Raw genomic sequence first — 25,971 nt, 5'->3', positions numbered from 1 at the left:
ATGTTGCTCGTCACGCTGCATTGTATGTAAAGATTAAGGTAATTAATCAAAACTGGCTGCAAACGTAATGTCTTGCAGCCTCCTACTGCAACGTCTTTCTCTCTTTCTCTATCACCGAAAAAATTCACGTAAATCCTTCCAATGGGCTAAAAAAGACGTTGCTCTGGTTATACAAGACGTTTTGGTATGTGAGCAATCCTGTGCACATGTCTGGTCTGTTTTTTCTCACATACACTTTCTTATTACCTTTGCGTTGATATCTCCCTTAACAAGCTTCATAATGTTATGAGCACCGTCAACATCAACTCCTCATCACAGCCCTTATGCCCTATGCTCCTATGTTTTGTATGCATTATAAAAACTTCATAAACCAACTGTTTCAGAATTTCTGTACAACTCAAGTCTTTGTCAACATTCATTTTTAGGGCCTCATATCTCAGTGAATTACAATCTGTTTTTTACCCTAGAGGATTCGCCTGACGGAGCTCATTAACCTTACACAGCTCATATTGCTTCTGAAATACTGCATCTGCTCTTCGTTGACATTGAACTTTATTCCCACCTGGAACTAGGAGGTAGGTTGCCTCGTATCTCGGTGAGTTACTATTCATTTCTTACGCTGGAAGGCACATCTGATAGAGGTCGTTAGCTATATATAACCACTTGAATGACTTTTCGAATGCTGCATTTGCTCCTTATTGACATGTCACTTTCTCAATACCTGGAACCACGAGGCAGGTCATCTTGTATCTCAGTGAGTTTTTATTTGTTTTTTACGCTGGAGGGCTCATCTGACAGAGCTCATTAGCCATATATAACCACTCAAATCACTTTCTGAATGCTGCATTCGCTCCTCACCGACATCTGAATTTATTCCCACCTGGAACCATGGGGCAGGTTACCTCGTATCTTGGTAAGTTCCTATCCGTTTCTTACGCCGAAGGGCTCGTCTGAAAGACCCTCTTGACCATATATAGCCACTCAAATCACTTCTCGAACGCTGCATTCGTTCCTCACCGACATCTGAATTTATTCCCACCTGGAACCATGAGGCAGGTTACCTCGTATCTTGGTAAGTTCCTATCCGTTTCTTACGCCGAAGGGCTCGTCTGAAAGACCCTCTTGACCATATATAGCCACTCAAATCACTTCTCGAACGCTGCATTCGTTCCTCACCGACATCCGAATTTATTCCCACCTGGAACCATGAGGCAGGTTACCTCGTATCTTGGTAAGTTCCTATCCGTTTCTTACGCCGAAGGGCTCGTCTGAAAGACCCTCTTGACCATATATAGCCACTCAAATCACTTCTCGAACGCTGCATTCGTTCCTCACCGACATCCGAATTTATTCCCACCTGGAACCATGAGGCAGGTTACCTCGTATCTTGGTAAGTTCCTATCCGTTTCTTACGCCGAAGGGCTCGTCTGAAAGACCCTCTTGACCATATATAGCCACTCAAATCACTTCTCGAACGCTGCATTCGTTCCTCACCGACATCCGAATTTATTCCCACCTGGAACCATGAGGCAGGTTACCTCGTATCTTGGTAAGTTCCTATCCGTTTCTTACGCCGAAGGGCTCGTCTGAAAGACCCTCTTGACCATATATAGCCACTCAAATCACTTCTCGAACGCTGCATTCGTTTCTCACTGACATCTGAATTTATTCCCACCTGGAACCACGAGGCAGGTCACCTCGTATCTTGGTGAGTTCCTATCCATTTTTTACGCTAAAGGGCTCGTCTGAAAGACCTTCTTGACCATATATAGCCACTCAAATCACTTCTCGAACGCTGCATTCGCTCCTCACCGACATCTGAATTTATTCCCACCTGGAACCATGGGGCAGGTTACCTCGTATCTTGGTAAGTTCCTATCCGTTTCTTACGCCGAAGGGCTCGTCTGAAAGACCCTCTTGACCATATATAGCCACTCAAATCACTTCTCGAACGCTGCATTTGTTCCTCACCGACATCTGAATTTATTCCCACCTGGAACCATGAGGCAGGTTACCTCGTATCTTGGTAAGTTCCTATTCGTTTCTTACGCCGAAGGGCTCGTCTGAAAGACCTTCTTGACCATATATAGCCACTCAAATCACTTCTCAAACGCTGCATTCGTTCCTCACCGACATCTGAATTTATTCCCACCTGGAACCATGAGGCAGGTTACCTCGTATCTTGGTAAGTTCCTATCCGTTTCTTACGCCGAAGGGCTCGTCTGAAAGACCCTCTTGACCATATATAGCCACTCAAATCACTTCTCGAACGCTGCATTTGTTCCTCACCGACATCTGAATTTATTCCCACCTGGAACCATGAGGCAGGTTACCTCGTATCTTGGTAAGTTCCTATTCGTTTCTTACGCCGAAGGGCTCGTCTGAAAGACCTTCTTGACCATATATAGCCACTCAAATCACTTCTCAAACGCTGCATTCGTTCCTCACCGACATCTGAATTTATTCCCACCTGGAACCACGAGGCAGGTCACCTCGTATCTTGGTGAGTTCCTATCCATTTTTTACGCTAAAGGGCTCGTCTGAAAGACCTTCTTGACCATATATAGCCGCTCAAATCACTTCTCAAACGCTGCATTCACTCCTCACCGACATCTGAATGTATTCCCACCTAGAACTAGGAGGCAGGTAACCCACATCTTAGTGAGTTATAGTTCGTCTTTTACACTAGGGGCCTCATCTGACAGTTTATTGACCATATATAGTTCCACAAATCACTTTCCAAACGTTACATTTACCTCTCGCTCCAATCTGTCACAAGCAATACTTAGGTTGATATTCCACAGAGCAAGATAAATGTAACTATACTGTATCATGAGCAACTACGCAATTATTATAAATACAAACATGATTTAATTAATATTCAACTGGTGAATGGGCTTTGGAAGGGAAACAAAGCAGTCAGATAAACTAGAATTAAGACCGAAGTATGCACCTGGACAGTGCAATGCTGCTAAAAGCAATTGAATGTCATTGTCGCTGTTCAAATGCAAACCAAATGGATGTCTCTGAATTGGAAACTCCTCTCTCATTGCAAAGAAACATAGCTTCATCCCAATGCAGACTGTGTGAAATGTTGAAGAACATGTAGATGCAGCACATTTCCATATCTTTTCGATGCGCCGAAAGGACTGAGCGTGAGTTAATTGGCCCGTGACTAGACTCCGTTTGACCCTAAAGCTGAGATACTCTGCAAGGCAGTGGAGGTCGATCTGGTGTCCACAAGGAAATTTCCACACATTGTTGAACCAGATATGACTATCCCTGAATGGCAACCCAATGAGCTGTTCATCATCAAGTGTACACTTGCAGAAGGTACAGGAGGAAGTGCTGAGGCGGGGAGGCAGGGAGCGAGCACGTTTCATCGGTCTTTACAAATATTACCATAAACATATCAATCCAAGAAAAAAAAACTCACCTAAGCTCTCCAGTCATTGATTGGTGCCTAGATATGCTCCGACCTCTATTGGCACTCTTGAAGTTGAAAAGTACATTTCCGATAGTTGTGTCACTATTCATAATGAGTTTGAATTAAACGAGTGGCAGAACTCAGGCCTATATAGCATAGTTTTCAGACAACAGAGACAAGTGTTCACAATGATCATTATGGATCAAGTTGTCTAACAGCGGTGGAGTTGGGGAAATGACCTCCTCATGTGAGCGCCAATTATCACCAGTATCATGGGGGATGAATGTGAACTTTTGAACTTTTGCTAACATCGCTCTTCTCTCCTGTTTCATGATCAGCTCCTGCCTTTTATTTTTTTTGTGGTCACTATCTGCAAAGACCTTTCACTTTTCACAATGAAATACCACCTCAAAGCTGGTTACAGCCTGAAAGGTGGTGCGGCACTACAGAAAATCTGGAATGTTTCCATTGTACACCTGTTCAATCACCTCTTCGTTCTGTGGCTCTCCTTCTCTACCTGGATATTTCAAACTCCATGCACCTATTCTTAGTATAACCCTGTGCCCACAGGTTTGTTGAAAGCTAGGTCATTGAGATGCAAGCAGGCTTGTTAGGTCAACGAAAGGTGCGTATGTAATTTATTCAATAGTACTGGTGTCCTAATATGCTTCTGTTTGATATGCGGTTATCATCCACATTGAACTTTCTTCATAAGCTTCACAATCAGTACATCTCTATGACTGTACTTTGTAAAGCTCCGATGGAATACACGTTTTTCATTTGCTAATTAAATGTTATAAACTCCAATAGTGGTACTCAAATCGGTGGTCTCGGGGACTTGTCGTCACTTGCGAGAGGAAAATCTGTGCATAAGCTAGACATTGCAAGACTTTAGCCCCTCAAGAAATTTAATAAGGGTATTCTGAGCGGTGGTCTCGGGGACTTGTCATCACTTGCGACACAAGACTTTAAGCCCTCAAGAAATGTACATATATTCTGCATGTTCGGATTTTTTCTGCGATATCTTTCTGCTCATTTCAATGGCTTCACTGGACCGATACAAGGGCCTCAAAGATGTGATCAAAGCTTTCGGCGATGAGCCATACTCGTTTGCTGAACAAGCTTCCGATGACATGGATGCAGAACAAGAGGCTTCTTACTCTGGCAATATGCCCCTGCCTGATGAAGACGAGGAAATGGATATTTTGGATGATAATCCTCAAGATGTTCCTGCCCTGCTCATTGATTCTGATGAAGAGGATGAAGAGGATGACTCAGAGGACGAGGGTGATACACAGAGAAGGCCTGACCCTGCACGCTCCTTACGAAAAATAAGTAAAAGCAAACATCACAACTCAGGTCCAAAAACAAGTGGCACAACTGCTATGGATGCTACCGGACTGCGGAATATCTTGAATGAGGCTTCGAAGGGCGTCAGCCAGGATACTGCAGCAGATTATCAACGGTTTGTTTTGTCCCATTCGAGCTCCCAGATATTCATATAATTTGATCGATAGAATTATGAATAAATCGGAGGATTTTCTTGTTGAACGAGGTCTCATTGAAAAAGGCAAACTCTTTATTTCTCCACCACACGAGGACTCTGCAGAAATGATTGTAGCTGTTATCATGAATTCGTGCGTCAAAACCTCTGATGTCGATCTTTGTCTGATAACTACTTTCAGATGTGACTCCATTAATCTTGACGGTTCCGTAAAAGACTCCAAGCAGGTCCGAAATGGCTATACACATGCCCAGAAGATTCGAGCTGCCTTCACATATGGCTTTAATCGTGTTGCTGGCCTAGGTTTGGCAACTTGGGAACGTAGTGAAGTAACCGGATTGATGAAAGGCAATCCATCGGTTTCCTCATTAGTCTCCAGCTACATGGTTAGTCTGCGGAGACGAAAAGTAATTTCAATGTACTTGCCATCATTTATTATGCTAACATACAGATAGGTACAGGGCGGAGAGGCTGCAACTAGTGCGCGTGCAATTACTCCTGTCAGTCTTACAAAAATATATATGAAAGTCACTGATTGGTATTCAGGAATACCTTGGTCGTATGTATGATTACAATCGTAAACCCGAAAACTGGATTATCCGGCCTTATGAACCCTCGAAACGCAGCAAAGACCAGGAAAATGAGCAGTGGGGCGGTCCACGATTCCGTCGCGAGCTCCATCTTGCCTATACATTAGCCTTTGCATGTTTATTGCGTGTTGATGAAGTACTCAAAATCCAGGCACACGAGATTAGGATTGTTCCAGAAAACCCAAAATGCCTTGAGGTAACTCTACCATTCCGGAAAACCAACCAATTTGGAAGTAAGCAAACTCAGTATGAAGTATTATTTGATATTCACCCTCAGCAGAAGTTCAGCCGTTCTATCTGCACGCTCTTCCATCCTCCCTCAAGCATCTATGTCCTGTTCGGGCTTATGCTGACTGGATCAATCTCACCAAAATCACTGAAGGATACATTTTCAGGAAGATTGGATCTGGGGACCGCATATCAGCTAATCCAAATGCCCAATTAGTAGGTCACTGTCGCAACTGAAGCCTCATATATCTGATTAACCTACTGCAGAGCTCAGAAGCTTTTCTTGCGGGTTTCCGCCAAAACCTTACCGACATTGGGGTGAATGCAGACCCATATGGGACACATTCATTTCGTCGTGGAGGTTGCCAATGGTTGCATTGTGATCTTCGTTGGCCTTTGAGGAAGATTTGCGAGTGGGGCGGCTGGTCGTCTGACTTTTCGCATCTGACAATCGTGAAATACCTTATATCATGGAATGATGATCCACGAACTAGACGCGAAGATTTTTTCAATATGGAACGGATGCCTCAGAGTAAATGTTTCGCTTGTGGTCGCAGCTGTGATTGTGCTTGATTATAATAATTAGATAGACTCAGTTAATAATGACAAACGGGTGTATAGTAAATCAAGTCTGAGTATCCTTCATTGTACGGCTCCTCTTCGCAATAGCAGACGCCCTGACAAGCTGTTGACCTCGATAGCCAAAGCTGTTCTTGAACTTATCACCCAGTTGTTCCTGAAGCCGGACAGTAACAAGTGCATCGTTCACTTTCCGTTCACTTCGAAGAGCTTCAACAATAGCAGTGTAACTCATTGGTTTGTCAGTTTTAGGATCGTGATACTTTTGCCAAAATGCTTCTTTGCCCAGTAGGTTGTAAGCTTCGACAATGAACTGGTATGGATACAATAATCAGAAGATTGAAGTAGTTGAATAGTGGTGATGTACCTTCCATTTACACCACTTGTCCTTTGTTCCCTTCCAACGTCCATCTCCGCTGTACTTGTATGCTTGCTCCCACAATCGGAGAGGAATACCATAACCCTTGATCTTCAGATAACATTCATCAGCTTGGTAGCCAAGAGCGGCCTCATCCCACATCCGAACTAATTTGGCAATGTCATCCGAAAATGAGACAAGGATAGGGTCCGGTACATCAGAAGAAACAAATGTAATACGTGTACCATCAGCAAGTACAATGACCCGGGAAGGGCCAGAAGCTCGAGTAGGTTCTGACATCAATGACAAGGGAGGTTCCGGCAGAGGCTGATGAGGTGGTACAGAAACATTTGTTGAACTAACGGGCACCAGCGCCGGTTCAATGGGAGGTGCAGGTGCTACAGAAATTGACTCGGTATCAGATTGTGGCAGAGGAACTATTAGCCGGTGACCAAGCGCCGTGGAAGCACCAGCTTGGCCAGAGGATGTAGAAGGCAGGGAGGGGAGTGAATGAGCCAACGGACGCATGGGAATCTGAGCGGTCGAGTTACAACGTATAAGCTCCAGGAGGGTATCAAGCTGAGCCTCAATCTTCTTCTCTCGAACGGCCTATAAAATATTGTTGAGAATACATTAGGGAAGATGGAGAATGGACATCTTACTGGTGTCGGAAACAGTGGTTCGCAATTGCTTACCGCTCGCGGGTGTTGAAAGTCCTCGAACTCTTTGGACATCTGAGCAGCCTGGAGAGACAACACCGTACAACAGAAAACATAATTATGAGTTTTTGAGCGATACACAGTTGTCGGAGAACATACCCAGTCAAGTGTCTCTTTCTTTTCCTGCTCGGTGCGCAAATCCTTGGACCGTTGGACAAAACCAGCCATTTCTGCGTCACCGAAAAGTGCTTCGCGACGTTTCACGTATGCACTCTTCTTCTTTGGAGAATTCTCATTTGTGGTTTTTTCGTGGCTTCGGCTCCCCTTGTGTGGACGTCTCGCCCCAGGCTGTAGCCTAAGTTGCACGTCAAGACTGGATTGAGAAAGTGAATGATCACTCACAGTTTCCACAACTCCGTATCCATACTGAATGTCTTTAGCCGCTCTTGCAGAACTATCTTGGTCCCACTGCGGGGCTGTCCAACATCACCACAGAGTTTCTTCAATTCTGGGACACGCATGCTCATACTGAAGACAAAGAGATAGATGAGTGGCACAGTATGATGGACATGCAAATGAAAACCAACCACAGACATTTTGACCTTGTACGTGCTTCCATCTTTTGTTGGAAAAGCATACTCTTCCTCTTTGGGGTCAAGAGTGATGGCAGTGCCGAGAAGAGCAGCCATAATGCGGCGAAGAGAGGCAGCGGCAACCCGTAAGACCTGATAACAGCGTGTAATAATACCAAGAGATAATAACGAGATCGAAAAAGCAGCAGTGAACGCGAGAATCAGAGGGGAAACAGCAGAAAGTAGGTCAAGAAAGGCAGCAAGAGGCGGCGGCACTGCCGGTACTGCGAAGACCCCCACCACTCCATCGGCAAGCGCGACGATCGAGCGGCAAGATCTAACAAAAATACGGAGGGCGGGGGCAAAAAAAGAAAATAATCAGTTTTATTGCTACGTGGTACGACAATGGAAAGCGCGGTTGAAAAAGGAAATCAACCGGCGACGTGGACAGATCACGCGCGTCTCTGAGTCTGGACCCGTCGACGTTTCCGTAATGATCCCAAGACGATTGACGGGATCAAATTGTCAGGCCCGGTCACCCGGCCGTGACTCTACCGTCTCTTTCACGAGAGAAGTGGGGTTTCAGCCTGTCGACATGGAACACATTGTGAATCTTGTGGAGGTCTCCAGGGAGGTCCAGTCGGTAGGCATGACTTCCTACTTTCGACAAAACTGTATAGGGACCTGTCCACTTGTGGTCTAGCTTCTTCATGGGTCGTCTAGTCCTGACGTTCTCCATATTTAGCCAGACTTGATCACCCTCCTTCCAGTCCGGGGCCTCCTGGCGTTTTTGGTTCGCGTACTTCGCATAGACCTTGTTAGCTACCTCGATGCGTTCCTGGAGGTACGCATGTAGCTCCTTGAGGTTGGACGCATACTCATTGACCTCCGCTTCCTGCACCTGTTCCAGCGTAATGGACAACTTTGGATGATAACCCTTGTTGGCGAAGAATGGTGAGACACCTGTAGTCGTGTTTGGGGTATTGTTGTATACGAATTCGGCCATTGGTAGGAGGAGGTCCCAGTCGTCTTGGTCGTAGGAGCAATAGATTCGAAGGTACGCTTCCACGGATTGGTTTACTCGTTCCGTTTGTCCATCTGTCTGTGGGTGATACGCAGTTGATAGTCGAGACTCGATTCCTAATGCTCTACAGAGCTCCCTCCAGAATTGGGACACAAAGAGGGAGCCCCGGTCTGAAGTTATGTCGGAGGGCATCCCATGCTTTGAGAAGACGTATGTGATGAATAGATTGGCAAAGTCCTCCGCCTTATCCGTCGTATGACAAGGAACATATATGGCTTGTTTGGTGAGTCGGCAAACTACTACGAGGATGGCGTCGTATTTCTCTGGTCCCGCAGTGGCTGGGAGCTGGGTGATGTGATCTAGGGAGATTGAGGACCAAGGTCGTTGACCAATTGGTAACGGACGGAGGTTCCCGTAAGGTTTGGAGCGACTGGCTTTGGCTCTCAGACACGAGTGGCAGCTCCGCACGTAGTAGTTCACGTCTTTGGACAGTCCTTTCCAGAAGAACAGCTGGTTTACGAGCTTCTTGGTGCGTTTCTCCCCCGGATGTCCCCTTAGTTTGTGGTCGTGGTACGACTGTAGGACCTCCCTTCGTAGAGTCCCAACGTCTGGGACGTATATACGACCTCCCCTCTTTATCAGCTCATCCTCCCAAACGAAAGATTCCTCCTCGTTGCGTGCAATCCTTTTTAGTGCTTCAATTATAGTCGTGTCCTTTGGAGCTTCCCTTACTCGATTCACTAGGAGGTCCTCGTTCATAAGGATGGTAGCGTTCAGTCGTTCTGGAGGTATGAGTACCCTTTCCCTCCCTGCTAAGACCTGGTCCCTTGAAGCTCCCTTCTTTGGGTACACGTCTGATCTGCGGGTGAGCGCGTCCGGCTTGGCTCCCAACCTCCCTGGACGATAGTTGATGACAAAATCGTATCCTGAAAGGAGCTCTGCCCACCGGGCTTGTCGTGCTGTTAACTGCTTCGTAGTGGTGAAGTACTGCAGATTGTTATGATCTGAGTATACTTGGATCTGGTGTCGGGATCCTTCGCAGTACGCCCTCCATTGTTTGAAGCAGTCCACGATAGCTAGGAGCTCCTTATCGTATATGTCGTAGTTTAGTTCCGCAGAGATCATTGACCGTGCATGGAAGGCGATAGGATGTATCTCCCCCGTTTCGGGATCCAGTTGTGATAGGATCCCTGCTATCGCCAAGTCGGAGGCATCGCATTCGAGGACTACCGGTAGGTCCGGGTTATAATGTCCCAGAACCGGGGCTTCGGAGAATGCTGACTTCAGAAGTTCGAAGGCACTACTACACTGTGGTGTCCAGTTCCACACTGAATCTTTTCGGAGGAGCTTCGTGAACACCTTGGTGATTCCCGAGTAGTTGTCTATGAACCTCCTATAGAAGTTTGCGAATCCGAGGAACGCTTGGAGTTCCTTCACCGTCCTTGGTTTTGGCCAGTCTATTACGGCCTTCACTTTCTCTGGGTCCATGGACACTCCCAATGGTGATATGATCACCCCCAAATACTCGACGGTGTCGACATGGAACGCACATTTTTCCGGCTTGGCGTGGAGGTGATTTGCCCGTAACCGTTCCAGGACCTTCCTGACGTGCTCCACATGGGACTCCTCGTCATCTGAGTAGATCAGTATGTCGTCCAGATAGATCACCACACAGACGTCCACCATATCGTGAAAGATCTCGTTCATGAAGAATTGAAACGCAGAGGGGGCATTCGTGAGCCCAAAGGGCATTACCAGGTACTCGAATGACCCATACCGAGTTCGGAATGCGGTCTTCCACTCGTGTCCCTGGGCTACCCTGACGTTATTGTATCCTGCGCGGAGGTCAATCTTTGTGAAGATCTTCGCCTTCCGTAGTTGATCCACTAAGGTGCCTATCAGGGGTAGAGGGTACCTATTCTTCTTTGTAATTTTGTTCAGGGCTCGATAGTCGACGCAGAGTCGTAGAGTACCATCCTTTTTCTTGGCAAACAAGACAGGAGCTCCCGCAGGGGAGCTGGAGGATCGTATGAACCCCTTGCCTAACATCTCATCGATGTACTCCTTGAGGGATTTCAACTCCTTCTCGGACATGTTGTAGAGCTTCCCTATGGGAGGTATCGCATCCCCTTCTGTCTCAATTTTGATATCGTAGGGTCGGTGAGGGGGTAGCGTTCTTGCTTCTCCAGGTGAGAACACGTCCAAGTAGTCCTGGTATTGGACGGGAATGGATTTCTTTAATTCCTCCGTCTCCTGACGCTTCGATTCTTCTTTGTCGAGCTCCTTGACGACCCCTCCTTGTTCCGAACTAGGGTCCCCACTCTCAGGATCCTTTGGTTGCTGCACTCCCTCCGTGGCACTGCTATCACTCGCCCGGAGCATTTCTTCAGTAGGGGACTCCTCCTTCGTAGGCGATATATGAAGGAAGTACGCTGGGGTTCCCTCCCTCAGTAGACGATCCATCCCAGCAGCTCCTATTAAGCTGATGGGCTTCCCTTGTATGGTTGGGTCCGATTTTCGTTCCACCACGTGGGTACCCGCTATGAGCTGCTTTCTCCGGAAGTTGTTGCGTCTTATTGAACCCTTGGGAGTCAGACCAGACCTTGAAGGAATCTTGGGTATGTTCAGGCTTTCGATGTCTAAGGTAGGGAGGTCGGGATAAGGTCCATGCTCCCTCCTTTTCTTCCTCCACCGGACTTTTTGCTTAGCTCCCGGCCAGGAGGAGGACCGTTCCGTGCCCCTACTCTTCCACTTTTGATATGCCTCCTCGGAATCCTTCGTTGGTTTCGGGGTTACTCTCTCTATAGCGGATCGCCCAGCCTCGAGGATTTCCTCCACCTCTTCTTCCGTACTTTCGCTCGCGAATGCTAGCCATTCGTTGATCCCCATAAGGATTGGGTCGTCTGGCCCTAGATCTTTGTCCGAGGGGAATAACTTGTGTGGGCCTGGTTGACTTGCTTCGTACTCTTCGTCCTTTACTTCCTCTAGTTTCACCCTCGTCCTTGGAGCTCTAAGGGGAGCTTCTGGAGGTTGTTGAGAAGCTTCTGGAGGTGGTTGTGGAGCTTCAGGAGGTCGTTGAGGAGCTTCAGGAGGTGATTGGAGAGTTCCTGCGTGTATTTCTTCGCTATTTACCCCCCTCCCTAGCTCCTCAGTACCTCCCTCGGCACCTGGTTGGACAATTTCCGACGCAAGGGCTGCTGAGATTCGAACGTTTCGGTCCTGGAACGTCAGACAAAGTTCCTTCCAGTCAATTACTGGGTTGTGCGTGCGTAGCCACGGCAATCCCAGCACAATTGGAGCCGTGGGGTGTAATCGAGTTACTAGGAACTCCACCTTGTGAATTGTTCCATCCGCAAAACTGATCTGGTCAGTGTAGGTCTGAGTTATCAATCCTGCGGAGGTAGGTTTCCCGTCGAACAGCTCCAAAGGGATACTGTCTGTTAGGTCAACCAAATTTTCTGGGTGTCGCATAGCGACAGTTTTGTCTATGAAGCATCTAGTTGCTCCACTATCCACTAGTGTGGCATATTCTTTGTCTTCATCGAGGTCGGAGAACGGAAAGCGTGTAAGGATGATGAAGGAATTGTAGGATCGGGATGTGAGACGAGCTGGCTGACTCCCTCCGAGTGCAGCTCTTATTGTGGTAGGCGAAGGTGTTGCGGGGCTTCGCAGTTCGCCCTGATCTACCTCGAAGCCCCCTGCCCATTTCCCACTTCATCCGACAGTTCTTGTTCACCTCCCTTTGGTGAGTCTAAGATGTGGACGTTCCATAGATCGTCCATTCCTTCCCGTTCTTCCACCACGATCCCGGCGCGAATCCGTTCTAAAGGACGAGTTGAATCGTCCTTACGACCTCCCCCTTGGTTGGCCGTCCCTCTTCCTCGAGTTGAATCGGCCTTGGAAGCTCTTTCTGAGCTTCCTTGATCCTCCACTGGACGTTCTAACGATTCTGGGTTAGGGCAGTCCTTTGCCCAGTGTTCCTTTCGTCCACAACGCATGCAGAGCTCCTGCCTTCGTCTCCTCCACTTCTCCGCTCTTTCCTCAGGAGTCCATTTCCTCCCAGTGTCGGTAACTCCTGCTCGGAGGACCGCTTCAGTCCATTCTCCTCCATCCCTGCAGTGACAGCAGTCCTCGTCCTCCTCTCGGTTATCTCTATCGTAACTTTCTCCTTCCCCCCAAGCTGCAGACGCCCTTTGTCGTCCCTCTTTCCAGTTGGATCTGTTTGGGAACCTCCCTGTCGCTGCTGGTTTCGGATTGGAGGTCCAGACATCAGCTGGATCTCGTTCCCGACGCAAGGGGGACTTGTAAGGAGCTTCCGGTGCTAACTCCAATCCGGGGAAACGACTCAGCCATCCTTGCAGTGCTTTTTCACCGTGGAGGTTCCTCAAACTCTCCGCTTGCGCACGTACAGCCCCGTCCAACTTCGTGAACACTCGGGTCCACTCGTCGTAGGATCGAGGTTCCTCCCTTCCGGTAACAACCTGTAGAGGCAACCAAGGAGCTACCCCTTTCTTGAGGTATGTTACTAGAGCCTCGTCGTTAAATCCGGTCAGGGGAGCGTATTCGTTGAAGCGAATGAAGAAGTTGGCGAAGCTTTCCTCCGGCATCTGCTTCATCCAGGCCAATCTCCTCCTTGCCTCGTCCGCCTCGTCAATGGGTCCGAATTTGGAGCCGAATTCTCGTTTGAACTCTGTCCAGTCTTCGAGGCAGGTGTACTCCCCCCTCAGTCGTTGCCGATTCAACGTGTCGAAGTGGGAGAGTGCTGCACCAGTGAGATGACTAGCTGCGGAAGCGCACTTGTCCTTTTCCCGAGCATAAATGGTAGGACGCACTCCAAACATCCTTTCCAAACTGAGGACCCACGTCTTCCATGCAGACCGGTCGTCACCTGCGAAGCTTTCGATCTTACCGACGTCGAGCTTCGACTCAATGGTAATCCGATTTTTTTCTTCGTTGCTCTCCCACGTACTTCGTCCCTCGTTGGGAGGTCTAGGAGCTGCCTTACGATGCCAACCTTGTCTTGGATCGTAGTACCAGGGTTGGTCCGGGTCATAGCGTGTTGGAGGTACGTCAGGAGCTCCAGTGGGGAGCTCTCCTCTGTCTTCCTCTCTCCTTCCACCATTCCTACTCGATTGGTTCTGTTCCCCCTCGTTGGAACCTTCCGAATTACTATCACCCGGTCCCCCGGAAGGTGGTGGAGGAGGAGGAGGCGGAGGTGGTGCCCCTCCCCCGCTCCTTCCTCCCTGTTCTCTTTGACCCTGTCCCCCTTGACTCGGAGGTCGTTCTCGATCTCTCGATTGACTAGAAAAATGTGGGGGAGGTACTCTAGTAGGGGGTTTAAAACCGCCTTTGCCTTCTCCCTCATTTTCCAACGCGTACGCTCCTCCTTCTGGCCTCCCATACTCCCCTAGTTCAGCTCTTTGCACTCGGGCTCCCCACTCGTGAATACGTCGTCGGTCCACACTCGGAGTATCCGGGATCTGTCCTGCTTGTTCTACCTGGGGGTTTCCACCCCTAGCTCCTGTAGGAGTGTTTCGGTTAAAGGATATTGGTTCCGTAGCTTGCCAGCTCCTTGGCTGGGGAACTACAGGAGAAGGACCCCCCCTCGTATATTCTCTCATTACCCTAGGTGCTCGCCCGGATAATCCCGCCGTGTTTCCTGTTTTGGAAAGGGGTCCTCCAGTCGGTACTTCCCCCTCTGTGAATCCTTTCTTTACCTCACGGAGTTGTTCCTGGAGCGTCTCAATGACCCGAGCCTGTTGTTGGATCATTGCTACCGATTCCTGAGAGCGTGCCGACTCGAAAGCCATGCCAGGTCGGTTCATCTGAGCTCCCGTTACAAAGGGAGTTCCAAAAGGAGCTCCCTGCGGGGGTACCGCCTCTTCGTGAACTGCCAACGTTCTTCGTTGGTTCGGACCCCTTTGACTTTCCGTTCCCACTGCCTGAGATTGCATCGATACCGACCCTTGATACGGAATGACTGATGGATTGCTCAGTCTTGGAGGAACGTGTACAGGGTTGGGAGCCAGCCGAGCTGTCAGATCTTGTCCGGAGATCCGGGATGAATGTTGTGCGCCATCCATCCTCACCTCACCAAACTGGTATCGCTGCGTCGAGACTGGGGTTAAAGGTTTCGTTTGCAGGTTAACTCTGGGGGGAGGAGTCGCATTTTGAGCCAAGGCATGTACAGTGGGGGAGGTCCCGGAGCGTAGCTGGGGGCTCCTCGTGGCCGTGTTACCGGGGTTAAGGAGTTCCGGAACCTCGGTATTCCTGGGCGATGAATGTTTCTGTGCCAGGAAACGACCATCAGATCCATGGAGCTGCCCTTTCTGGTCAAATTGCTCCGGAGGGAACTCCCCTACGCTTTCGAGTTCGCATTGAACCATATACGAGGTTCCCCGATTATCCGCGACCAGTCTGCGACGGAATTCCAAAGCTCTTTCTAGATTCGATCCAGAAAGTTCCTCCGACAGCATCAGAGTGTCTGATTCCGCTAGTAGCGTCCGATGTCGGGTCTCCTGCGAACACAACATCGCTTCAGACTCCTCACTCCTCACCAGAAGCTGGTGCATATGCCTCATGGGCGTGTACGTGTATACCGTCTGTCCGTTACGGACCCGGACGGGACTATCCTGATCAGGCATTGACTCCACTGGGGCCAGGAGGTGAGCCGTGGTGTACCTCCTGCGTCTACGATTTTTTGCAGCGATTGCGTTAGCATCCTCGTTACTTTCCTCATCGATTTTAGCTGCTGCTTCCGCTAGGTTTGCGTTCCGAAGTATTTGGATCGCCTGGTAGTTCGGTATGTTCACCCTCGAAGGGGGAGGTTCAAACCGTACGGCTCCTGATCTGTAGTTAGAGGCTCGGTACAATATACGTAGCCCTGCTTCGCCACAGAATTCCTTCTCCCTTCCATGGGTATGAGGGAGGAGGGGAAGTATTCCCCTCGGGTTTCGGAACGATCGTCCGTAACGTGCCTCTGCCTCTAACAGTTCCAACATCCTCTCTGGGTCCAACAGGACGTTGTACAGCCAGAGAAAATCTGATCGATTCGCGGGGGTCATCAGCCACTGCTGGGCCTTCTCTGGGAGGTCTATCTCCAATTGAGTTCCCACTGTTAGGAACTGTACTCGTAGGTCTGAGAATTCGAGACCGTCTCCCAATACTTCGATCCCCATTGACTCCAATACCTCCCTTAGGACCATAGCTACATCTTCCGGGATACACTCCTGAATTCGAATGACGTCTTCCAGACGCAATGTCATTTCGGACCAGGGTTGTACGGGGAAGTTGGTCCTGCTATGGTGTATTGCGTGCGTACGCTCCCAGTTGGGCGTATTCATAGCTGGGCTCTTCAGGAGACTGGAGAGTGAACTTCCTCGTCTCGGGGGAGGAAGGTTCAGGGACTGTACTGGAGGTGTTGGTAACCTCCGGGATGACGTTCGAGATTGTTCGGATACGGCAGGGGATACCCTCCTCTCTGGAAGTTTCTCCTGTTGTCGTACTGTGAGAGGGTCAGTACTCCCCCCTTGTACCCTTTCGATAGCGGCTACTTGACCGCTGACTCTTCCACCCGCGTTCGAAGCTGACTCCATGTCTAGCTGCGGTATCGGTCCAGGGGGAGGTCCTCTCGTTCCCCAGGTAGGGGAGTATGCGAAACCTCCCATGGGACTACTGGCAGGTTGGGCGTAACCCATGGAGGTAAACCTCCGTTGTGGTGGTCCCATCCCAGGTTCCACTGGAGGGGGCCCCTGAACCTCCGGTTGACGTCCCTCTGGGGTCCGGATGTTGCTGGCGGTTTCATCCCCGAACGACTGTTCTGGGATGGACACCAGGCGTTGACCAGCTGCCACCGTGATGACAGTGGAGCTAGCAGCCGGGTTTGATTTTTGAGCTTGTGTCGTGTTTCCACGAGATAAGGCGCTCTTTTGTTTCTTTGATTCGGTCTTGGAAATAGAAGGTCGTTCCGTTGACGTCGCCGACATTTCGTCGCGACGAGTCCGTTCGGTGACGGGAGAGCTTGGTATAATGTAAGACCTGGGTCAAAATAGGTCTTAGGGTAGGTTTTGGTATGTGGGGGTTTATGTTGTAGCGTGCTAGGAGCAGGCTGGAGCTCGAAGGGAGCTACGAGAACCGCGACCGAGGACGGGAAGGACCTAGTAGTGGTTGGAACGACGAGATGGTGACCCTTGAGGGGTTCCTAGGAGGTCCAGGGAGGTCCCTAATGCGTAGGGAGGTTCGGGACGAGTGCGGGACCGTAAGATATTGCGTAGTAGGAGTTGTACTCGCTAGAACGTCAATATAGAGTCGAGTAGGTAGTTTATGCAACGGGGTCTCGAGGGTGTAAGCTCCCGAGAAGGGATATGCCAGGGAGGGTAGGTCCCTGGGGACTAGGTTGGAGGATGGTCGTCCTCGAGTGTGGGAGGTGGTAACGGAGAAGCAATACGTAGTTCGACGTGAGGGGTAGCTTCGACGTTACCTAGATCGAGGTCCCGAAGCTTACGAAGTAGCTAGGGAGCTCTGGGAGGTTTGGGGAAGAGTAGCTCACCAAGCGGGTAGGCGTTGGGGAGCTTTAGTAATGTTCGAGGGAGCTCGGGGACTCACTCGGAAGGCTTAGACTTGAAGTAAAAGCGTATATTCGATCGTACAGACGATCAGAGAGACAATAGACAGAAGTAGAGAGAAACAGAGGTAGAGAAACAGAGAGTAAAGAGAAATCCGTATGGTTAGCAGGTACAAAGGGACAGGGACTGGACCTATGCAAAAGGGTGTGTGTTCAAAATATACCAAGCTGGCGCTTGGAGACGTTACGGAGCTACTTAAATAGGTATGGGAAGTGAACAAGGGAACATCGGAACCTAGGGACATGAGGCAGTAGTCGAAGGAGACAGGTGATCGAGATTTGTACTTAATGGGGCTGGTGCTAAGGAGTTTCGTACGCGTGTCGGGAGGTTGTCAGGATAGTCTTGGGGAGGTGCGTATTACCCGTGGTCCTGTCTTGGGGAGGTGCGTAGTACCCGTGGTCCTGTCTTGGGGAGGTCGGATGTCTTGGGGAGGTGTAAGGAAGCATGTGGGATGGTGCTGGGACTGGTTGGTTGTGGTCAGGGCATGACAGTCCGTGGTCAATATCAGAACAAGACAAATCGGTTCAGTGAGGCTCAGCAGGACGAAAGCGACAATCTTAATGATCGTGGTGTATGTAGGTCACCGAGTCACTTGCATTCATTTTTGAATTCCTTTCATCAGTGTATCCCTAAAGCTCCAGGATCCAATGCCCATCGCTTCTTCGCCTTCAGGGCTTTCGCTGTGAGTGTTATTTTTCATTGATCTAAAGCATCTTTTGAGACCCATCATTAATCAGTCAGATACTCTTCGACTTCCAAACGTTTTATTCAACGCAGGTATCTTGAGCTACCTTCTGTTTTCGACCAGACTTCTCTGGAAGGTTTCAACAATGTTTCTAAGTCAACCGCATGCACTTGCTATCGGGTTCGTAACTCCCGGTGTTGTGATGTTCACACTCGTCCATCGCTATACCTCGGATCCAGTTCAAATTCGAGTCGCGGCTGGGAGTATGGTAATGTCTAGTATCTTATGTTTTTTGCTCATGTACTGACTTTTGTACATGTACAGGATTCCGCCATCCTACAGATTGCTGTAGATATGACGATTCTAACTGGCGCTTTTGTCTTCACTTCAATCATCTGGTTGATAATCTCGGTCGTCGGAGAATTGGTCGCAGCGTTGCTCATAGTGTATTATTTCTATACAACATATTTGGTCTAACTATAGCAATTGAACCTCCTCGGTTGGATACTGCTCAAATTTTGGCTGAAGTTATGATTAAGATGTCATACAAAAACTTGAATGCACATATTATTCTATCAATATGTGGAAAATTCTCTACAAATATTGTGCCTGGTGATATAAGTCGGTGCACTCTTGGAAAAGATCATCTTCATAACCAGTCCCTTTCAACTTCCCGGCCATATCGCACAGTACAAGACATTGTTCCACTATCAGTGCTGTCAAATTACCGCTGTCATAGCTCGCTGTCGAATCCTTCAACAGCTCATCTTCTACATTGTCTGCACCAGGGGAAAGCATCTAGTGAAATTGTATTAGTCGTCGAAGTGATAGTGATGGAGATGACATTACTGACCAAAGCTTCTGATATGACGACCTCCGCTCTCGAAGATTTAACTCGCTGGAGTAGAGACCAGAATTGCTTTGACTAGAATATTGATCACATAACGTCCGCGAGAAAATTGAGACACTATACGAACGTCATCTGATGAGATTGCATCTATGGATTTCGAGTCGTTCAGATCGCAATCCAAGCAAGCCAGTATCTGGGTACGAAAACTCAGATTCATTGCTATCGCTCTCTCTAAACGAGTGAGAGAATGCTGATGTTTGGGTTCCAGGCCGATCTGGATTGAATTCTTAGATCTGTGTTGCTCAATTCATAGGAGATAAATCAGCACGTACATCGACTTCTGGACTCTTTCGGTTTGGGGATTCTAACTGTTGCTGCAATTCCTGAACCTCGCTGCGAAGCTGGAGAATCTCTCGACGCTTTTCCTCGACCTGCCGCTCCAATAGCCGCAACTGCTGAGTGTCGGATGATAGGATGTGAACTTTCTGCCGGAGTTTCAGTATGCTAACTGAAAGGTAGTGCAAAACTTACAGAGCTCATGGATATTTAAGTCGAAGGTATGTGGTTTCGAGGAAGGAAGCCCCAAACTTATATATGATTCAATTTTGTCAAAGGTCTTTGTTCAACAATGGTTAAGCTAGTAAAAAAGCAAAGATCCCATTCAGGTTCAAATTACGATCGACGGAGCGAAGAAAAGTCATTGTTCTTAATTCATTCATTCACTCCGTAATACAAGAGCAGCCCAGAATCCTAGAACTACGAAGGGCATACCGATAATTTCCCATTCAACTAGTCGGGGTTGGCAATGGTGAATTGTTATCAAAGAACACCTAGTAATATGTCTCATTAACAGAAATCTAGAGAGATTATGTTCTACTTACTTTTGGGACAGGGTATACATGCGTGACAGGATTTCCTTTCACAGCGAGGGATAGTTCTGTCCTGACAAAGTGCGAGACTAGACTTGACAACGGTATGGTGAGGGTCCTTGGTGTAATAGGCGTTTGCAGACACAACCAGCCACAATGAAGTTGTCTATACAAATCGTCCCGTTCATCAATAGCTTCCATGGCCAAAACTTCAAGATATGTGATTGTGTTCCATTGCTGGGTGACAGGGTGGGAATGGGAGTGAGTGAAGACCTTGTCGATCGTGCCAGCAAGGAATGTATCGTCATGGCGAAAAACGACGGAATTCTGCCGGACTCTATGAGAGTAGATCACCCGCCCAATTGCAACACCCGCCAAGTTATGGGCCTGACGAGTTAGCGTGGAACTCCAATGAGACCGAGGAACATTATATATCCCACATAGGTGATCTGTTATGCGATCTAGAGTAGAGTGTTGGATCCAAAAGGGAGTGGCCTTGAACTCAGTGCTTGACCAAACCGACAGGTCAGTTCCAGCGAACATTCCGCGATGATCCTCCCGTTCAATGTTTTTCAGAGCATTCAGGGCTTCATCAATGTCTTGTCGTACATCTGCATTGTGATCCAAGATCAACTCCAGGTTGGCTTGCCGGCAATAAGCCGTCAACATTGTAGCTTCGACTTCACCTGAAATGAATGGTCACCAAACATTCGCCAATGATAAAGAACACAAAAATCACCCAAGTGTTGATTTGCATTGAGTTCTTGTAGAGAGTGGTTGATGCGTTCAAATACTGGGGTGCTCCGTGCATGCCCTGGGCCCATTGTTTCCAGGTCAGTGACAACATGAAGCGAGAAATGGTGGTTAGGTTTCAGCGTGAAATCAGGATATAACACCAGGACAGTTTCTAGATATCGTTGCATATGAAACACGTAGTATTCCCTTGACTGCCGAGATGTTTCGCGGAGCAAAAGGACATGAACGGCATGAACAAGGTCCAGATAATTTAGCAACATCTTGAAATGACGTGACTGAGCATCTTCGGTGCCATATCCCCATACCCGGACTAGTGTAATGACCAGTGAAATTGAGCATACCACTTTATACTCCTCAGCGCTAAGCTTTCCTTGCGCAGGAGTCCCCCAATTCGGAGGCGGCGATTGAATCCAAGTAGGTAAAATGGTTCGCTTCATGTCCGCCCATATCTCCTCCAGCAGATCCCTACCAATAACATGTCGAGGTAGGGTCTGTTTCAAGGGAGTGTCACGATGCTCCTGTCGCTAACAACGATTGGAACGTCAATGTAATTTCAATGATGGTGGTGGCTCACCCAGAGTAGCAATCTTCGACCGAGATCATCTTTGGTCATGGTCGAATGAGGGGGATCGGAAGTATCAAACTGTGGAACCTTGTAGTCTATGCTTAAGGACTCGAGGTAGGTGTGCTCATAGCTCATCAACGTGTGTCTCGAGGGCTCCTCCACTTCGAACTTGGCTTTGATCTTATCATAAACTAGTGGGTCGAATTTCGAAACCGGCACTGGATCATTTGACCCATTTTCTTTACGCTGTCCCACGAATATCAGAAGTGTATCATATAGCTCAAAGAAAGACACACGTAGTCCAAGATTCGTGCAGCTAGAATTCATTTACTATCAACTGAATTGTAATGAATGCCCAGATCCTGGCATAGTGCTTTGAGAGTCCGAAGGTTGGGCTTGCTGAGCGAAGGAGGTTTGCCTGCGAAGTCGAGCGTTTTTGACTTGAGTTTCTCGAAGGCAGAGTCTCTGTTGAAAGCAAAACTTGGTGCAGGGCGCATCACCAATGGGGCTGATGAAGCTCTCGAACCAAATGACTATCTTAAATTGATTAATGAGTAGGTATTCAAAAGACAAACTTAAGCATACAGCATCAGAAACCCCAGAATCCGAAACAACATCGGAATCCTACATTCCAAGGTAAGGTGTTCAAGTAGCACGCAGATAAAAGATATTTTACATTGTCCATTAGCACATCGCCTTCCCAGGCATCGGGGATATCATTATAATTCAATGGAGGAACTTGAGGCACATTGGCCGGTCCGGAGCTCGAACGCTAGCAGCAGCATCATAATGAATACACAATGGATAATCGATGCAAGACTCACCCATGTTAGGATTTGGTCTACCAAGGATTTCTTCTTCCGGACCCCAGTGCGTAGCCCAAGCTTGAAACAAATGTACCAAAGAGTTTTTTTCTTTTGTTCCTGCAAGCGCTTCTGTAAGGTTGTTCGATTTTCCCGGATTTCGTTTAGGAGATTGCGCAGGCTGGCTTTGGAAAGTTTCTGCTGGTCTTTGACTTCTGGATAAAGACCATCGCCGCCGGATTTTTCATGGTCAATTTGCCAAACGTCACGCAGGTGAGTCTCAAAGAGCCCAAGCTGCGCGAAATGCATGTCGTCAATGATCGTGAAAAGAACAGGATCCCAGTACGGTAACTCTAAGAGCTCCGACCATCGAATCCCAAACTCATTGTAAATTTTCTGACGTTCTTCTTCCGTTGAAGCCTCTTTCCATTTGAGAGCTAACTGTCTATGCTGAGCAGGGTCGCGCATGATCCATGTTTGCGGAACAAGATTGTGAATGTCACCGATTTGTAAAAGGCATCGTCTACAGAAGTACGTATGGCTATGCGAGGCAAATCCCGAAAGCTGATGTGCGCCTTCGGTGTCACATACGGCAGGAATTAGCGCTATGAATACTCTTCGCCCGAGAAAATAGCGTGCGGTGCGTACGTGGAACACTCCTTCCCAGAAAGGAAGTAGTTGCTTCACCAGTTTACGTAGGGTGAAGTTGATATGATGCTGGCTAGGTTTTCCAGTCATGACAGTGAGCAGATACATGTTCTCGGGTCAATATCGAAGGTGCTCTGGCAAAGACAGGATGACCATGTATAGAGCTGTGGATTGGACTATTGCATGCGCTGTCTTGGAATGGAACGGATTGAAAGCGTCGAATCCTAGACTTGTCACGAGTCGCAGGTCCGGCGATCCAGAAGGGCCCACTTTAGGTATTGCATATGACTCGCCATCCGCGCCCTTGAATTGGCGAAATGTTGTGGAATCCACAAAATCTCTTTCTGGATCGCCATCTGCGGGAGGTGGGCTTTGCTGATGTTGAGCTATAGCATCTTCGAAGCCTGGAGTAGCCACAATTCTTCCTATCCATTCCTTCAGATCCTGAAAAATCTGTTTTCGTATGGGGGTAACAAATGTTCGACGGTCAATGCGACGAGTCTTCCAAAGGGTTGTTCCGCACGGCGCTGAGTCTGGATGAGACCTCTCATTGCATACGGGAAGAGGTTTATTTGCTTGATAGACACTTTCTGCATTCTTTAGCGCTTCGTCTGTCAAAGGATACAGTGCATAGCAGGTGGGGCATGCAACGAAAGCGTGCAAGGTGGGATCAATGTCATAACAATCGATGATAGTGTGAACATCCTTTGGAATCTGGGAAGGAATGTGCGAATCAACCTCGCTGTTTCTCTTCAACACTCTGACAATACAGCGTAATAATGCCAGAATGACTCGCATCTGGTGGACGGGGGTTTGGAATTTGATATATATTATCAAGGCAGCAATGAAAATTGGCGCTATATCAGGCTTTACCTTGGGAACTGTAAAATGACGAGCTAATAGGGGTTCAGACACTGGAGGAGAGGATATCAAAAATTCACATACTATTGTTGACTGTCATTCCCCCGATACCGTTGGGATGGGCTTGTAATTTCCATTGTCGACCTTTGAAGCGATGAATCCTGTGTAATGCTGTGTATAGCTCGTTCTCCACATCCAATTCTCCTATCGAACGTACTGCCGGTGGAAGGGCCTGAATTTGCTTCAGCAGACCACAGAATCTTGACTCCGTCTCCAAAAATCGCATATTACAGGCGCTGGTTGTCTTGAGACTGAATTCTCCGGAATTAACATGGAGTAAGGTTTCTGGATCCGGAGAGACAAAGGAGAGGTTGGGAGAAGGATGGTTGATGAATTCCAAATGAGTCTCTGAGTCGTATAGAGTTTCTAGACGTATATCTTTCTCAGATACGACTGATCGCAGCCAGTTTTCGTTTTCTTCCATTTCAACCAAAAGAGGCGGAACAGAAGGAGAAGAGATATGTGGCCTGGGATCCGACTGCGAACTTCCATTGGAAATGCTCTCTAGATTGTTTCTCTCGTCTGTTTGATTCATTTCTGGATTTTCGACACTGGAGAAAGCAGCGCGCAGACGTTCCCGATGCCGATGTGCAATCGAAGTAGACCGTGAAACCAGTAATCCCTCCGGATTGTGCGTCAAACACTCTTGACATCGGCACGGCTGTTCGTCCAAATCATCTCTATGGCGGCGAGCCATACAACAATCGAGTTTGGCTCAAAGACAGAATTTCTGGAAAATAGAATTGTGCGAACACATCTTTGAGTATTGGAAAAATATGTACGAGACGGTGGAACTCACAACTGATTTATCGATTCAGGGACAATAGCTATCAGCCTACGTCGGCAAATTTCGCTCCTACTTCCATCATGTCGTAGTGCGAATACTGATAGGATAATAATTGCCTATCGTAGACATCATCCATGCGAAAACAGAAGCTATCCTTCCTAATGGCAGTACTTGCGAGATTAGCGCTGAGAAGAGTTGAGCTAATTCCACAATCCAAGCTCGATAGAGGCATGTACATGCACATGTTACGATGAGAGCATTTTTCGAGCTCGATCTGATTATAAGCACTACGTTTCGACTGATACTTTCAAGAATGGAGCCAGACGAGGCCACCGACAACGGAAACCATGGTTCGACGGTAATATTCTAACTTAGCCTCAACAACCAACACTGACCATTCGCTGACTGTTGACAAGCCCCGTCAATTGGGTTGGTACAGGAGGGAAATCCACGAGTATTACCGTTATGACCTGGACGACGATGGGATCGTCCAGAAGATTGTCGATAATCCTAATCCCAATGCTGAAGAGGTGTATGTCAATCTGTATCAGCGTCCTGTCACATCCAGATACTGAAACTGAGACAGAAACACGCGAGGGCGGGCAAGAACGCCCCCACCCCAGAAGGGAGCCGTCAAACAACGAGACGAGAAGCATGCTAGTCCAGGTCTTTCAGTCCTTCTCCACGAAAAGGCCTGTTCTGACAACTTTTCTGAGGGCAGGCTCCGCCACAGCTGCCGAAGTAAGAGGAGCTACACCCGTTACTTTCAAATTTTCTGCACCTGCCCCGAAATACTTTTTAAAGGAGTCGAAACGTGCAAGCTCCATTGTTGGCAATACCTATGGACCGACAAAGCTACAGACCACTCCGTTTAGGTCACATGCAAGCAAAGGAGAGACTGCCTGGTATTACAGCCAATCACCAGCTGACTTGGATGGACCACTTCCAGAAACGCCAATTCCAAGAATGCTGGGGACAATATACATTCATAGGAGCATTAAGGACGGGGGATATCAAATTTGGGTATGGTTCAATCGGGATGGAAGGGGGCTTGGATGGCAATCCGTGGATCTGAGTGTCATGCCTCGACCATTATCCACAGCCCTCTTAATGGTGACGACCAGGACAGCCCCAGTATCAGCCAAACACTCTCACCCCTCAGTACCGATCCACGCCCGTACCTCCCCAGATCCACGCCTGTACCTATCCAAGACAGCTCCTAAACCTCCCCCGACACGCGTCGAAACCCTCCTACACCTACCCCATTAAGATACTAATCTCGATTACACGCCTCATGGCCCCTGATGTTCCCTTGATCACTTCCTGTACCTATTTAAGTAGCTCTGATACGTCCCGAAGCCCCAGCTTGGTATATTTTGAACACACACCCTTTTGCATAGGTCCAGTCCCTGTCCCTTTGTACCTGCTAACCATACGGATTTCTCTTTACTCTCTGTTTCTCTACCTCTGTTTCTCTCTACTTCTGGCTATTGTCTCTCTGATCATCTATACGATCGAATAT

General features: G+C 48.2%; 6 protein-coding genes across 6 annotated transcripts; 4 read left to right on the top strand and 2 right to left on the bottom strand.

Moving 5' to 3' along the window:
• On the top strand, positions 1–2,789 carry C8R40DRAFT_1070111 (uncharacterized protein; the record flags this gene model as incomplete). Its single annotated transcript, XM_046226194.1, has 17 exons — positions 1–22; positions 79–213; positions 504–595; positions 739–754; positions 898–913; positions 1,057–1,072; positions 1,137–1,231; positions 1,375–1,390; positions 1,455–1,549; positions 1,693–1,708; positions 1,773–1,867; positions 2,011–2,026; positions 2,091–2,185; positions 2,329–2,344; positions 2,409–2,503; positions 2,568–2,661; positions 2,724–2,789. 17 exons carry the CDS (start codon positions 1–3, stop codon positions 2,787–2,789), a joined length of 996 nt encoding a protein of 331 aa, XP_046085393.1.
• Positions 2,790–4,467: 1,678 nt separating this feature from the next.
• On the top strand, positions 4,468–5,986 carry C8R40DRAFT_1161165 (uncharacterized protein; the record flags this gene model as incomplete). The annotated part of the gene is made up of 4 exons (XM_046230090.1): positions 4,468–4,503; positions 5,387–5,431; positions 5,478–5,754; positions 5,799–5,986. 4 exons carry the CDS (start codon positions 4,468–4,470, stop codon positions 5,984–5,986), a joined length of 546 nt encoding a protein of 181 aa, XP_046085392.1.
• A 388-nt stretch (positions 5,987–6,374) lies between these two features.
• On the bottom strand, positions 6,375–8,034 carry C8R40DRAFT_1070109 (uncharacterized protein; the record flags this gene model as incomplete). Its single annotated transcript, XM_046226193.1, has 6 exons — positions 6,375–6,641; positions 6,696–7,295; positions 7,382–7,429; positions 7,505–7,700; positions 7,748–7,873; positions 7,940–8,034. The coding sequence occupies 6 exons, from the start codon at positions 8,032–8,034 to the stop codon at positions 6,375–6,377; spliced, it is 1,332 nt and encodes a 443-aa protein (XP_046085391.1).
• A 10,015-nt stretch (positions 8,035–18,049) lies between these two features.
• C8R40DRAFT_1171395 (uncharacterized protein) lies at positions 18,050–18,727 on the top strand (the record flags this gene model as incomplete). The annotated part of the gene is made up of 4 exons (XM_046231698.1): positions 18,050–18,136; positions 18,188–18,247; positions 18,303–18,518; positions 18,575–18,727. 4 exons carry the CDS (start codon positions 18,050–18,052, stop codon positions 18,725–18,727), a joined length of 516 nt encoding a protein of 171 aa, XP_046085390.1.
• A 117-nt stretch (positions 18,728–18,844) lies between these two features.
• C8R40DRAFT_1070108 (uncharacterized protein) lies at positions 18,845–19,640 on the bottom strand (the record flags this gene model as incomplete). Its single annotated transcript, XM_046226192.1, has 4 exons — positions 18,845–19,048; positions 19,104–19,175; positions 19,433–19,585; positions 19,632–19,640. 4 exons carry the CDS (start codon positions 19,638–19,640, stop codon positions 18,845–18,847), a joined length of 438 nt encoding a protein of 145 aa, XP_046085389.1.
• A 5,122-nt stretch (positions 19,641–24,762) lies between these two features.
• On the top strand, positions 24,763–25,718 carry C8R40DRAFT_1171392 (uncharacterized protein; the record flags this gene model as incomplete). Its single annotated transcript, XM_046231697.1, has 4 exons — positions 24,763–24,807; positions 24,866–24,981; positions 25,036–25,115; positions 25,171–25,718. The coding sequence occupies 4 exons, from the start codon at positions 24,763–24,765 to the stop codon at positions 25,716–25,718; spliced, it is 789 nt and encodes a 262-aa protein (XP_046085388.1).
• Between the last annotated feature and the right edge of the window lie 253 nt (positions 25,719–25,971).

This window comes from Lentinula edodes, assembly GCF_021015755.1.
Source record: "Lentinula edodes strain Le(Bin) 0899 ss11 chromosome Unknown C8R40scaffold_21, whole genome shotgun sequence".
Lineage (NCBI taxonomy): Eukaryota > Fungi > Basidiomycota > Agaricomycetes > Agaricales > Omphalotaceae > Lentinula > Lentinula edodes.
Note: the sequence above shows the minus strand (reverse complement) of the source record. Positions and strands in the feature narration are given on the sequence as shown.